This window comes from Solenopsis invicta, chromosome 1 (assembly GCF_016802725.1).
Source record: "Solenopsis invicta isolate M01_SB chromosome 1, UNIL_Sinv_3.0, whole genome shotgun sequence".
Taxonomy (NCBI): domain Eukaryota; kingdom Metazoa; phylum Arthropoda; class Insecta; order Hymenoptera; family Formicidae; genus Solenopsis; species Solenopsis invicta.
Genome location: NC_052664.1, coordinates 32,959,572 through 32,975,279, shown reverse-complemented (window position 1 = coordinate 32,975,279; position 15,708 = coordinate 32,959,572). Strand labels below are relative to the sequence as shown.

The following is a 15,708-nucleotide window of genomic DNA, read 5'->3' as shown; positions in this document are numbered from 1 at the left end:
ACAGCAGAGAATTTGCATTGTAAAATTCCTCTGAAAAATCCTTTTTTATTTATTTTTACGTTAATTGTTAGCTGAGTAATTACAGTTTAAAGATAGGCAAAAATTTACTGAGAAAACGTGATTTTTGTACTTTAAAAATAATAAATGCGTAATAATAAATGCTCTACAAATATATTGAGAATGAAAAAATGAGTTTAATAATCAAAACAGTACATTTTATGACAATATATAGTTACTACATAATTATAATTACTACATGGAATATAAACTGTGTTGCCACGTCTCAAACATAATATTATCTCAAATTGAAATCTCAATCCTCTTCAGCTTGGGCCGCTTTCAAACTACCAAATACTTGTGATGGTATAGTTTGTTTCTCAATCGGTATATCTGAAAATAAATGAAACATTAATAAAAAGTCAAACTATAATATGTATTTGTTTAAACACTTCTGTCAAATTAAATTTTAATTTTAAATATTATAATATTAAATATTATAAGTAAATTAGAACTATATAATCTCACAAAAATATCGATACATTAACAGTATTTTTCATTTTTTTTTTATGTTACGACTGACAGATAATTAAACTTGAAATATGCACAGCTGTCAAAATCTTTTTCACCTATAAGTTAAAAAATGAATTCTTTAATTTAAATAGCAACGTCGATTATTTTGATTACCCCAATATCTAATATAAATAAGAAAATTGTAACAAATAATTAACATTTTTTTTAGGAAAAATGTCTAAAGATATAATACAGTAGAAAACGCGCGCGCGCGTGTGTGCGTGTGAGAGAGAGAGAGAGAGAGAAATCTACTTAATTAACCTATTATTGAAAGATGGGGAAAAAATAGCTTAGATATATCTATACATAAAACAGTTGAATTCTGAAAGTAAATGTGTTGTAGTACCTTCTTCTACTTCTTCCGTGTTGTCATTTTCATCATCTATGTCGATATCAATCTCGTCTGGATTATTTACATGAGAATCTGCTTTACCATCCTTTTCTGTTACACCACGTACAAATTTGATACCTCCTTTGATATCAGCAGCATTATCTAAAATTTAAGATTGTTTAAAATTATTTCAAGATTAAAATAGAGCGAGATCGTTTTTTAATTTCTATCACTTGCAGTAATTCTATTACCTGATGTAATTTTACTTTCCAACAAACGCATAGCATCCATTGGAATATCTGATACTTGATTGGCGTTATTCAACATTTGTGCAGACATCATGTTTACTTGAGTGTTATACATAGCTTGTACACTACGCTTGATTCGAAGCATTTCACGCATTGTATCCTCGTTTCCATGCCTGACTTCAAATTCTTTCCAAATTTGCCAAAAACTGGACGTAACCTGCATTTCATAAGTTAATAAGTAAAATGCACATAAGTATTAGAATGTATTATAAATATAGTAGCATACTCTTGGGTCACATATTTGGCTACAATGCGCGTATATGGCTCTAGCTCTATCCACTTCTCCTAATTTGGTCTCCATTTCTGCAAACCGTAAACACATTTCTCTTGTATTCTCATCGTTCAAGACTTCTATAGCCTTTTCGTATATTTGTCGGGTTTTCGGCACACCATATATATCAGCAGCTTTCTTTATGTATATATTGAACATCTGTGAATTAAGAAATTAATTTTGTAAGTTTTTTATATCTAGATTATGAAACAGTATTATGAAATTACACATCAATTGAAAAATATTTCATATTTTTATTTAAAAATATACAAGATGTCCCGTTTAATTTTCGACATTCAAAAATTATAGGAAATTACGGAATTAAAAATTGGATTGGTTGAATTTCAAGGTAAGAACCAATCGCATTCAAATGTTACTTAACCGCTCACAATTAGTGAGCGATTGTAGTACTAAATGTACCTATTATTTTTGTATTCGAATGGATTCGAAAAATCTGTAACATTAATTCAAAAATTTCGAAATAAATTCATTTCTATCCATTTCAACTGATCATTTGCTAACAACTTAAGGCTCCTGAGTACTCGCCGCGGCCATATTGAAGTCGTGACGTCAGAAGCGAGAAATTGCGTGAAATGACACGTAATTTTGTTCGACATGCCATTTGTAAATAAAGCCAATTTGGATAAAACAAACTAAGCAGATGACTTTAAAACACTTCTAAATATCGGTCACGACTATCCTTTTTCCGCCTAACAATCAGTAAATAGTTGTAAAAAGCATGTAAAGTGAAGCAATTGAAACAGGAAAACACATGGGCACATAATTTTGTCCGACGTGCCATTTCTAAATAATGCCAATTTGGATAAAACAGACTAATCAGATGGCTTTAAAACACTTCTAAATATCGGTCACGACTATCCTTTTTTCGCCTAGCAGTCAGTAAATAGTCGTAAAAAGCACGTAAAGTGACGTCTATTCAGACAGGAAAACACACGGATAGCTATTAAAAGGAGTGAAAAATGTACTTTTATGTATAAAATTCAAAGAAACTTTACTCGCGGTCCATTTTTACGAATTTGGTAAATACGAGAAAAGTCATGTTTTTACAATGAAACACATAATAACAAAATGACATGCACGATAACATTTCATCGTCAATCTGTCACGTTTCACGTGTATTAGTTCTAATTTTGTCCGCGACGAAATGTCGCTACCGTCAACGCGGAGTTCTCGGCTGAGGAGTCAGGAGCCTTAACATTAGTAGCAAAAAAAATATTAATGATAAAAAGATATTACATCAAATCTTTCTTCCGGGAGGACGGCATTCGTCGCACGTTCATATACAGACATGGCGTGTCTCGCTAAACCATGTTCTTCTTCTAGTTTTGCGTATAACAAATATAAGGCTGTAATAAATTAATAAATTAAATTATTTGTTCTCTTTCTCTTATTACATTATATATATAGTGTCAGATAATAAATTAGTCGGATAACGCAAGACAAAATGTGTACCTTTAGCATACTTTGGTGGACAATGTTCCAAACATTGCTCAAATAAATCTCTGGTACGTTCTAATTTCGTACCACCGTAACGTTTTAAAAATTTTGTAAGATATGTGTTCCAAATATCATATACATTAGGCCACTTAAATAACGCAATACCTTTTTCATATGCCTAAAAGATAAATATTACAAGATTCTGTTAAATTATCATATATTTAATTAAAGATATTTAACATACCCTAAATGCTTCTTCAAAGTAATTGTTTTCCTCTAAAAACAATCCGTAATTGATGATAATTTGTGGAGTTGCAATTTTCAAATCAATTATTTTGTCGTACACTGCTTTACAGGTCTATTAACAAATATAAAATTGAAAATACTAATTTTATAATTTAAATAAGTGACATAGAAATTGATTGACATGTAAACGTACCTTGAATGTTCCAAAACTTTCTTCCAAGTCTGCATACATAGACCATACTTTTAAAGATTTGTATAATCTCATTTGTACTGTTTCTGTTTCATCATGATATGCTACTTTTCTAGCTGGCATTGTAGTAGCACGATGCATAAGTTTTAAAGCTTCTTTGCAATTTCTGTATAACAATATGTATATATATGTACGTATACATATTGAATTGGATTCATCGCTAAATCCAAGCGCGCGGCAAAATGCGGCCATTTCTTATTGGAATAGCCAAGCGATGTATGCAAGTAGAGCGGACTGAATCGAATCGAAAAGTTTTGAACTATTTTGCAATTTTTGCAATAGTTAATGAGTCACTAATGTACCCTGTATGTATCTATCTATATATGCACATGTGTGAAGTGTGTGTGTGTGTGTGTGTGTGTGTGTGTGTGTGTGTGTGTGTGTGTGTGTGTGTGTGTGTGTGTGTGTGTTGTATATATATTGAATTTAATAATGCTTCTTAATCGATTAAAAAATTAATTTTTAGATTTTTATTTAATTATTTGTACATGACAAAACCAATATGATAGGGGAGAAAAATAAATTAAACTTACCCATGTCTAATTTCCATTTCTGCCCATTCGCACCATACCGAGGCAAGATCATCTACCTTAGTGTATGGAACATGAGTTGCCTTTTCAAATACCACTCTAGCATCTTCTATTTGTCCATTTTCCTCATAAAATTTGCCAAACGCGACCCATAATGTGTGCAATTTACCAACTGCTAATTGTGGTTGCACTGTCTGCACTGCTTCTGTATACGTATTAATTATCTACAGAAAAACATATCAATTAACAAAATGGAATTTATACAAATATTCATCTATTTATCCTTTTACCTCATGTGGTTGCCCTTCGTAAAGTTTTACTCTTTTATGCCATTCTGCTACGTTATGTGGATTTTGTCGTAATAAAACAGAATTGAGCAATAGTAGTCTCCTTTCCATAAGATGTTCCAATCGTGCCAATCTCAATTCTAACTTTATGTCATCTAGTAAAATAAGAGATATAATTAAAATAATCATTAAAATAGTAACATAAAAATATTAGTCTAAAGTAATGTACATATTAGTTACCTTCTTCGGTAGGATTTCTTGCTGCTTCCTCTATGAGCTTTTTAAGACTAAGTTCTTCAAATTGCGCATAAGCATCAAAAACTTGTGTAAAATCTCTGACAGTGGATACAGTCTGTATAGCTTCTTCATAAATATCCCTTGCCTAAATATAAAATTATTTGTTTATTCAAGTGAGTGTGAGTGTGAGTGTGTGTGTGTGTGTGTGTGCGTGTGCGTGCGTGTGTGAGCAAAATATACATTCAACAGCAAAATTAAGGTATTATCTATTCTGACTTCAAAAAATAAACGAAATTCAAGAGTGTAACTTTGTCAAAAATGATCGTAAAAAAATTTTAAATAAAGCATTTTAAAGCTTGAAATTTCTAGTGTGGAGATTGATAAGTCATTAAACGATTCACAGATTGTTTACGAAGTTTATGCGAATTCAAATGGGGATGCGTCAAATCTCAAAATTTTTTACAAACTTTGCAAAGCTCCACAACGCGAAGTAAACATTGCACGCAAATGCGGTTTACAGCATTCAAAAGCGTAAATCTTTACCTTTAATTTGCGTTTTTGTTGAGCGTTGTACGATTTTTTTTTCACTGAGTTAAGAAACACTGAAGCAAAAATGGCCTTTCTTGCTTCAATGTTGAATAATTCGGTGAATAAAAATCGTACAACGCTCAACAAAAACGCAAATTAAAGGTAAAGATTCACGCTTTCGAATGCTGTAAACCGCATTTTTATAAAATTTTTATTTCACATCGTGGCGCTTTGTAAAGTTTGTAAAAAATTTTGAGATTTGACGCATTCCCGCATAAACTTCGTAAACAATCTGTGAATCGTTTAATGATTTATCAATCTCCAAACTAGAGATTTCAAGCTTTAAAATGCTTCTTTTTTTTAATTTTTTTACAATTATTTTTGACAAAGTTACACTCTCTTGAATTACGCCTCTTTTTCGGAGTCAGAATAGGTGATCTCTTAATTTTGCTGTCGAGTGTATGTATACACATGCGCGCACGCACGCGCGCGCGCATCCGCACGTACAGATATTCTTTTTTTTTTCATAATTTGCAAGTACAAAGCTAGTGATACCCTTTCGAAAAGACCACTTCGGACGTAATAATCTGCTAATGAATTCCATAAAGGTCCCAATTGATCTGTATAACGTCTTAAGCCGCCTCTAATAATTGCATCTACATTCAAGGACTTTATCTTGGAAGGATTTTTTGATATTAAATCGCACAATTCGTTCCATAATTGATGATTAGATTTTCCATGCTTTGATACAAAATCATCCTGATTGACAATCTGGGCAAGTTTTACAGCAGCTTCGTCGAGTCTTCCAATTGATATCAAATATTCGATATACTCTTCTGTATCTTCAGGTGCTAGCTGTATATAAAATATGTATAAAATAAAAAATAAAATACATATGATAAATCATTTGCGAGACACAAATTTTTTCAAACTTATAAAAAATTTAAGAGATAATATAAAAAAATTAGTATTATTAAGAAGAGAGCCTAGTGTAAAATCGATTTTTTTCACGTTTTTTGCCAAAATTGTTAGGAAATTATCTCAAAAATATGAAAAAAAGAAAAAAACATTAGAAAGTTATAAGAAACTTCCTTTTGTGTTGATTTCAAAGAAAGGTGAATCGACCTCAGTGGCTGGAGCACGTAGGTATACAACTTTAAACGCCTTTTTCTCAAAACGCTAAAATTTTGCGCGCCGGCCTATAAAACTCAAAAACTACTTGTGACTGATCGTCTTCAAATTTTGCATGCTCATTCTTCAACTATCTGTCCCAGCATATACTTATCAAATCATTAATATTTTGCTATAGACAATAATTATTAACAATTGTTTAAAGTGCTTTTTTTTGTTTACGTCGCCGTTTTTGCAATTTTATAAATTTTTGAAATTATTTAGGTATATGCTGTGCGTTTTTACATAAACTAACGAAATTTCTTGAAATTTTTGTTTCACATAAATTTTGTGACCTCGGCGTAGGCCAGCGCAAATTCAAGGAGCCAACTTCAAGCAGCTGCTTTGCTGCCATTTTGAAATTTTGCAACAACAAAAGAATTCTTTTAATTAGTTTAAATAGTAAATATTAACGTATACTTTGTCTACATTCAATAAATTTTATATTTTATTTAAAAAATCGAGAAAGAACGGCTATTTACACTAGGTTCCTCCCTTAATGTGAACATATTGTTCATGTTATTTTATACCTTTAAATATCTCCTAAAAACTCTAACAGCAGTTTCATAAACATTGTGTTTCTTTAAGAAATGAATATACAATGGCCATATACGATGATGCTGCGTGATAGGAAGCGCTCTAAGAGACCGATCGAACACTTGACGAGTTCGTGTTATATAACATTCTTCGGTCATTAGCGTACAATAATCCATCCATATACGTGGCATTTTGTGCATAAATACTAATGCACGTTCAAATGCATTATTAACATCTTCGTACAATGGATCCGTTATACATCGACCCTTTAATTGACTCACACGTTGTCGAAGATAATTATACCACAGCTTGTAACTATCAATATGATACAATATTTAAGAACCGATACTTTTGTATGTGCATAGTTGTAAAGCTACGTATAAAAAAATTACTTTACCTGCCTGGAAGTTCTTTCAATGCTCGTTCATATACAACATTTAAATTCGTACTATTTGTATTTTTAAGATGATCGATATAGCGTTGCCAATGTTTCACTGAATATGGATTTCGTAAAATTTCTTCTTCGTATGGTAAGTCTTCCTCATTCTGTTTAATAATTACAATTATAATATGTCGATGTCAATTAACAGTTACAAATTATACAAGGTGTACTCACAAAGAAATATAAATTTCCTTCATCATCCTGACGTTCCAACATCCCTAAGGCTGTTATATACGACCAACCAGTTGTACAAAAGTTGTACCAATTTTAATAAATGATGAGAATTTTCTTCTTTCTTTAATTACGGCACTCGATCCCCAAGCGTCAATTTGAAATGAATAAAATAAAATAAAAAAAAATCTGAAAAGAACCTCTTTTTCTCTCTAAATAGGCTTTTTTCTCTCCTTAGACGAATCTAGGTTAGAAATGATCGGAAAATGAACACCACGTATATTACGATACAATGCGCAACTAGCGCACACACGCACAGAATTGAAGCTCATTGCACAACGCCGCTGGACCAATGAGAAATTAATGCAAAGCAACATGGCGACTATAAGCTGGATGCTCATTGATCCAACAATCTTAAGATTGGTTTATGCAGGCAATAATCGCTAACTTATGCCGAAACCGTTGAGAAATTGACAAATCATAGTCGATTATTCTTCTATAAATCGATTATGATTGGCTAATTTCTTACCTGTTCCGGCATAATTTAGCGATTATTGTCTGCATAATCCATATTTCATGTAAAATGGGCTTTATGAATCGCCCATGGCGCCCATAAGCCCATAGTCCATACCAGTCCATACGATTTCGTGTTTAACAACACGTGATTAGTACACGTCTAAATATTATTCAAACTTTTTAAGAGATGCCAGCCAAAATAAAAAACAAAATACTTATATACGAGGGCAGCAATTATTTGAGATATCGCTTATTGTTATCCACATTATCTGGAAAACCAGTAAGGATTACAAATATTAGAACGAAGGATGATGATCCTGGTCTTAAAGGTTAGTAATATGTATCAAATATATAAAAAAAACATCAATATTTTCACTGATTGTCTATTTATGTTGAATAATTGAAATAACAGGTGAATAATTTAAGTACAAAAATATTACAGTTTATTGTTGTCGATAACTCTACGTATAATTAATTTTATCAGATTTTAAAAAAACGTTACTCTTGAAAAGGACAGACCAAATTTAAACAATATTTTTGCTTGTAGCATAGTTTAGTTAAAAATTCTATAAAAAGTAGAATCTTATTGCAGCAAGAATGTTATTCCATTAATTGTCCTATAGTATCCCAATGTTGTACACTTGGATTTACCATTGTCATTTATCTATACATGTACATACTTGTTTCAATAACCATACTTGATTTTTCTAACAGAATATGAGATTAGTTTTATTCGTCTATTGGACAAGATGACTAACGGTACAAAAATTGAGCTGAATGAAACTGGTACCAGTATATATTATAATCCTGGTTTATTAAACGGTGGTGAATTGGAACACGACTGTAGTTTACAGAGAGGTATTGGTTATTATTTGGAAGCAGTTATGATACTTGCTCCATTTTGTAAAAATTCTATCGACTTGAAGCTCAAAGGAATAACCAATAATACTATAGGTACTAGACAATATATAAAATATATACGCTTGACGTTAAATACTTGCGTTATTAAAGGTTATTAAGATAAAATTAGTATAATTTATATTACAAGATCCATCCGTGGACAGAATTCAGACCGCTGGTATACCGATATTAAAAAGATTTCTAGCAGGCGACAATGAAATTTTACTAACTATTCGCAAGAGAGGAGTAGCACCTTTGGGAGGAGGAGAAATACAATTTAAATGTCCTATTAGTCGTCATCTGAGAACAATTCAGGTACTCGTCAAACAAATTTTCAACTCGTGCATACATATTTATACCGTTATGTTATAATGTTCTACTATACCATCAGTTGGAAGATAGTGGAATGGTAAAACGTATCAGAGGAACTGCATGTAGCGTAAGAGTTTCTCCAGCGATCGCTAATCGTATTGTTGAATCGGCGAAAGGTGTTCTCCTCAAGTTCATACCAGATGTATATATTTATGCGGACCATTGTAAAAAATCAACCAGTGGAAAATCCCCAGGTATAATCAAGCATTTATCCATCCAAATGTTACTTGTCGTATTGCATTGCATTAAATTTTATCACTTGCAATTTGTTATATCGATCAGGTTTTGGAATCACATTGACAGCGGAAACTACTAAAGAAGCATTTTTCAGCGGACAAGCATTCTCTCCATTAATGACAACAGGTTCTTTACCATGTGTACCCGAAGATCTTGGTAAAGAAGCTGCGATGAAACTTCTGGATGAAATTTATAGGTAAAAAATTTTTCCCTACAAACATGTTAACTCTTGATTAAAACTCTTGTAATTTTATTCATAGGAATGGATGCGTAGATTCTTCTTTTCAAGTCGTAACTGCTGCATTTATGGCTCTTGGCAAAAAGGATGTTTGTAAAGTTAAAGTAGGACCGTTGACTCCAGCAATGTGAGTGTGTATTGCTATATAATTTCTCATTTGATATAAAAGAGATTATATATACATAGTATATTTGCGAGTTATTTTCAGGGTACAATTTTTACGCGATTTACGAGATTTTTTTGGAGTTACCTTCAAAATAGAACAAATCAAGGAAGGAGAAGATGAAACATTATCGCAAGTTCGTTTGACTTGTTTAGGTATAGGTTATACTAATATAAGTAAGCGAACTCTATAATGTAAATATTGTTATAGAATTATATTAAGTTATAATACATTATGCTTTTTCACCTTTAACATCAATAGTAATGGAGTTTATATTTATTTACGATATAAATACGTATAAAAAATATGTGTAAAAAGAAATGTATCGCGTTAACATAATTTTATAACACAAAGTTTTGCAAGTGCCTCGGTTTGCATGGCCAATGATAAAACGATTCACGCCTCAATCGTTTCCATTCGTTTTGATAAGTTGTCGACCATTGCTTCCAATCGTAATATGTAATCTTTTTCGGATGTCTTATTTCACTATAGTGATTCTGATATTTATCAAAAATTTGCAAGAAGCTTCGTAAGAGCATTCGTCTAGTTACAAATAAATTATTGCCCTTTTTCTTTTTTGTTAGCCCTTGTCTTCTGCCTGCAACTGCCATTTCTAATGCACTGTATATAAAATCTAAATTTTATACACTGTACAAAAGCATATTCCAGATAATATTGAGGTAAATATATTTGAAACATTATGGATACCTGTTTCTTACGGCACACCATACAATGCTTATTGGACAGGGATAAGATCTTTGTTGTCCTTTTTTATGTGAAAAAGCAGTATTTGCTTGAAAAATGTCGAGTCTGCCCAATTTGTTATTAAATCTCTTATATAACCCACGTTCCATGGCGTCGAGAGAAAATGGACAGTCACCTCCAATCGTGATACTTTCCAGCTTTATCGGTGGTATCATCAGTGATAAGAGTGATCCTTGTAAACCAAGAACGAGCCACCTTGAGCAAAAGTATTGTCAATTTACACATACAAGTACAATGCACACGAATGATCCATTGTAGCTATAATTTACACCTTACTTTGCCATTTTATCCGAACAAGACAAACTACTCGTGGGATCTCCTCTGCCTGGTTTGGTGCGCAAAGGACCTATGATATGATAACTTGCACCAGGCAAACGAGGATCTTGCTGCGTTTCCTCTCCTTTCACACATTTCGCTCCTGTTCTATACACATCTTTATACTGCGATTCAGCAATTATATGTCCATTACTATCTTTATTGATACGTCTAATTTTACATGGGGACGGGCTATCCGAGTCTCCCGTAGTCTCCTCTTTAGGAAAAATTGAACAATCCCCACAAGGTGTTTGACTCGAAAAAAAATGAAATGATATGTTATTATTTAATTCGATTTCATTATCGTCATTCCGCGAGAAAATTGCACTCTCAGAGCCGCTCAAAGTCAAATCGATCTGATCGTACAGATAACGAATGAACGCACGTCTGGTTAAAACTTCTGCGTGCGAGTCACTCAACCGAGAACCTCTCTCTTCTCGAGTACTCTCCGACAATTCCGAGTCTCCTAAACATTTCGTCCCAGTAGCGAGTGCTACCAGAGACAATAAACCGTCAGCATTTTTTAAAACGATTCCAGACAATACGGTCCATTCGTGGGCCTTAGGTTTACCAGTGTTCTTCAGAAAATTATATTTCTCTATACATAGTCTAGCTACATTATCCGCAAAGTTCTCAATCATTTTATCGTCATATCATTATGCTTATAATATTTTTATAAATCCAATGATGATGGACTTCATACGTCAACTTGAAAATTGACATGTGCATCGCACGTGTCACGCGACAATGCGGCGACAATGTGACACTCAATCGACGATGAAGAGCAAAGTTAGACTAGTCTAGGGCTATGTTCCGATATTAACTGCCAATACTGAAAATGTATATAGGCTTGTTTTCTATTCCTGCACTAGACTGCACTGGAACGTTCCTTCTTGTTTTCACTAACTTTCAAATATATATCTATTTCACTTTAAGTGCACACTAATTCAGGGAGTTCAGGAACAGAAAACAAACAGTGGCTGTGTTCCGTTTTTACTGGCAGTACTGAAAATTTATAGTTCACGTCACATATACTATACATTTTCAGTACTGGCAGTTAATATCGGAACATAGCCAGTATGTGACGTGAACTATAAATTTTCAGTACTGCCAGTAAAAACGGAACACAGCCTGTAGCGGAATTCTGTAACTCCTTAGCGACAATTCGGTATCGTTACAGCGTCGTTGCGCAGATATTATACATGGTAGAAAAGCTGCGCGACGACACGTAACGATATCCCTAGCTGTCGTTAAGAGTTACAGAATACAGCCCCTGGGGCCGTATTCTGTAACTCTTAACGACAGCTAGGGATATCGTTACGTGTCGTCGCGCAGCTTTTCTACCATGTATAATATCTGCGCAACGACGCTGTAACGATACCGAATTGTCGCAAAGGAGTTACAGAATTCCGCTACTGGGTTACCATTACCTTTACCTAACCAAAGAGTATGGCGGCTTTCCATTACGCCGACAGACGGTTGGACAAGTTACCACTGGACAAAGAAGACGACCAATCAGAACGGTGCACGCAATACTACGGAGTTCGCGCGCGATTCTTGGCGCAAGTGGGAAGACGCTCGTCCAGCGTCATTCACTCCATTGGCCTAGTTTACACCGCGAGCACTTAGGCCCAGTTTCACAACTTTGGGTTTAACCCGAGCTTAGTTGAACTACCGTCAAGTTTAACGCCACGGTTAAACTTCTATCGCGTTTCATAACCAGATTTTAACTCTAGGTTACGTAAACCTATAATCTATGCGAAGAAACTTCAACAGACTTATCTTTCTTCTAGAACAAGTAGTGTGATTGGTTGTTACCATGGGACTGCAACTTCATGTTAAACGATGGAAACGGTGGGAACACAAGCGATCGACGCGATCCAAGCGGCCTGGCCTTGATACTACATGATTCTATATATATATATATATATATATATATATATATATATATATATATATATATATATATATATATATATGGCTACTCTACATTAATTTTAAAGTCTTCGGCCCACACTTAGAATTTTTATTGATAAATGTTTTTAAACATATAATATATATAACAGACATTAGGTGCAATTAAATAAGAGGTACAAAAAAAGAGTAAATTAATTAATGTTACATAGAAATATATTTTTATTTCACAAAATAATGACAAATATACATTACATAATTTTTATTTATAACTAAACTTACAATTATAAGATCTTCCAAACGTTTTAATAAATTCTCACTTAACATAATAGGCAAGAACATAAACCAATTATGTAGCGTATGTCAAAACAGAATTTGTGCCTGATCACTTTAATCACTTTCCAACTTTCAATAGTTGCAACTTGCCATTCTGACCTTTTTTACCGTTGCCACATACCGTTTGTTTTCTGTTCCTGAACTCTCTAAATAAGTATACACTTAAAATGAAATAAATAGATGTTTCAAAGTTAGCGAAAGCAAGAAGGAACGTTCCAGTGCAGTCTAGTGCAGGAATAGAAAACAAGCCTATAGTCATAGTCGTTCTCTTGGTTCTCTTCTTCTTAGGTTAATCACCTGATCACGTCCCACTCGCTATACATGCGCGCGCATACATTCATCTCGATCCTGCCTGGCCCGATTGTTTCCTGCTTTTAGATACTGCCTGCACTCCCGTGGTTGTTACCGAAGAGTAGGGAATGAGATATTACAGGTTCTATACACCAAGGCAAAAAGTAATGAACAAATTTAAAAGTTTTAAAGTTTTCTTCTTACATGTTTCCAAATCAGTTTGAACTAAACAATTAAATTCAATTGTTACTGTAAAAATTTACACTTTATTAAGTACATTAAACATTGGAACACTAATTAGAAAAAAATTTCTCATAAAATAAAGAACAACAGATTAGAATAAAAGACAAAATTGAGTTTTGAAAAAAATAAATAAATCTAAAATACAGCCACTCGAAATAAAAAAAAACTGTTCTTTGGAAAAACACATATATGGTCATCGTAATTATAGTATGTAATCTATAAGTACTAATTTAATAATATTACAAAACTATTTTTACTGTTCTGTTTTATGAGAAATTTTTTCTTTGATTTCTCTTAAGACTGCAGTAACAGATTCCTTGGTTAAGCGAAATCGAGCATAAAAATCAATTAACCCCCCTTAGGGCCAGTTTCACAACTTAGTTTAACCGGAGTTTAAACCTTTAAACTTGGTTTACGGTAAATATTGTGTTCCACAACTGTCTTAAACCTCGGTTAACGTTGTTAAACTGCGGTTAAAGTTGAACGGCGAAATTCGGGCGTTTAAGGTAGATAACCGAGGTTTAATACTGCAGCGCCACTGCTTTCAATAATCTTTCGAGTATTGTACTTCATGGCTGATATCTCCACGGAATTGTAAAAAGGTTATGTTGCAAGATATGGCTCTGGAATATATGTTATCGTCATCTGACGATGAAGATTTTGTGCAAATAATAAATCGACGCCCGAGAATAATTAGAAGACGACCGTCATATTTTGAAGAATTTGATGACATTGATTTTTATGCTCGATTTCGCTTAACCAAGGAATCTGTTACTGCAGTCTAAGAGAAATCAAAGAAGAAATTTCTTATAAAACAGAACAGTAAAAATAGTTTTGTAATATTATTAAATTAGTACTTATAGATTACATACTATAATTACGATGACCATATGTGTTTTTCCAAAGAACAGTTTTTTTTTTATTTCGAGTGGCTGTCTTTTAGATTTATTTATTTTTTTCAAAACTCAATTTTGTCTTTCATTCTAATCTGTTGTTCTTTATTTTATGAGAAATTTTTTTCTAATTAGTGTTCCAATGTTTAATGTACTTAATAAAGTGTAAATTTTTACAGTAACAATTGAATTTAATTGTTTAGTTCAAACTGATTTGGAAACATGTAAGAAGAAAACTTTAAAACTTTTAAATTTGTTCATTACTTTTTGCCTTGGTGTATAGAACCTGTAATATCTCATTCCCTACTCTTCGGTAACAACCAATCACACTACTTGTTCTAGAAGAAAGATAAGTCTGTTGAAGTTTCTTCGCATAGATTATAGGTTTACGTAACCTAGAGTTAAAATTTGGTTGTGAAACGCGATAGAAGTTTAACCGTGGCGTTAAACTTGACGGTAGTTCAACTAAGCTCGGGTTAAACCCAAAGTTGTGAAACTGGGCCTAAGGGACATCCGTTGTTAACGTCTAATGGACGTCCAATGGACGTGCGCAATGCGGAACTGTGGATGCCTAGTGGCCGTCCATTGGATGTCCATGGGACGTCCACTAGAAGGTCCGAACTTCCACGGCAGACGTCCATTAGACGTCCATTGGAGGTTTTAGTTCTATGTGGGTATTGACTGTCGACTCCATAAACGTCGGCGATATTTATTTTGTTGTCGCAATTTTTCAATAATTAAAAATAATGCAATAGCAATTTTACGACAATGTACAACTGTTGCAATAATTTCATCCATCTCATCTATCTCATCCATATTTAAGCGTGCCGCTTCTATGAAGTAATTTCAGTTGCTCAGCCCGTACGAAAACTCGCACCGTGTGAAGCCACGGCCAGTAGCACTGCCAGTACCATTGCCCGTACGGTAGCAAGTAAGAAAATCCAGTTAGAAATCCAGTAAGAAAAAACGTATCGTCTGCGGCAGACTTAAGTTGTGAAACTGGCCCTTAATCTTAAGTTTAGCCGTGTCAGCCATCAATAGTGCCAACACATCGGGCAAATAAATTATTTTTTCAAGTGTGGTACTGGTACATTTTAGTCATGTTCAGTCATGTTTTGTCGCCTTAACATACAAAATTAAAATTATAGTTTAAACCTTTCGTTTCTTTACATGCTACATCTTTAAATTA

At 33.3% G+C, this 15,708-nt stretch overlaps 3 protein-coding genes across 6 annotated transcripts; 1 reads left to right on the top strand and 2 right to left on the bottom strand.

Annotated features, from left to right (window-relative positions):
* Nucleotides 1–170: 170 nt before the first annotated feature.
* LOC105204175 (pre-mRNA-splicing factor syf1 homolog) lies at nt 171–7,381 on the bottom strand. Its single transcript, XM_026139853.1, has 15 exons — nt 7,340–7,381; nt 7,121–7,269; nt 6,717–7,038; nt 5,572–5,871; nt 4,492–4,633; nt 4,255–4,406; nt 3,968–4,188; nt 3,378–3,540; nt 3,183–3,296; nt 2,954–3,116; nt 2,738–2,847; nt 1,436–1,639; nt 1,153–1,366; nt 917–1,063; nt 171–390 (listed from the first exon to the last, which is right to left on the bottom strand). The coding sequence occupies exons 1-15, from the start codon at nt 7,379–7,381 to the stop codon at nt 314–316; spliced, it is 2,520 nt and encodes an 839-aa protein (XP_025995638.1). The 3' UTR covers nt 171–313.
* A 539-nt stretch (nt 7,382–7,920) lies between these two features.
* Nucleotides 7,921–10,083, top strand: LOC105194729 (probable RNA 3'-terminal phosphate cyclase-like protein). The gene is made up of 7 exons (XM_011159796.3): nt 7,921–8,181; nt 8,567–8,806; nt 8,901–9,067; nt 9,144–9,318; nt 9,407–9,557; nt 9,622–9,726; nt 9,808–10,083. Exons 1-7 carry the CDS (start codon nt 8,040–8,042, stop codon nt 9,953–9,955), a joined length of 1,128 nt encoding a protein of 375 aa, XP_011158098.1. The 5' UTR covers nt 7,921–8,039; the 3' UTR covers nt 9,956–10,083.
* LOC105194728 (tRNA-specific adenosine deaminase 1) lies at nt 9,955–11,727 on the bottom strand. Of its 4 annotated transcripts, none has more exons than XM_011159792.3 (3): nt 10,804–11,727; nt 10,471–10,722; nt 9,955–10,396 (listed from the first exon to the last, which is right to left on the bottom strand). In XM_011159792.3, exons 1-3 carry the CDS (start codon nt 11,481–11,483, stop codon nt 10,321–10,323), a joined length of 1,008 nt encoding a protein of 335 aa, XP_011158094.1. In that variant the 5' UTR covers nt 11,484–11,727; the 3' UTR covers nt 9,955–10,320. The 4 variants fall into 4 exon arrangements, with proteins under 4 accessions (XP_011158094.1, XP_011158095.1, XP_011158096.1 ...); XM_011159793.3 differs by having other exon boundaries at nt 9,955–10,366; XM_011159794.3 differs by having other exon boundaries at nt 9,955–10,360.
* Nucleotides 11,728–15,708: the final 3,981 nt, after the last annotated feature.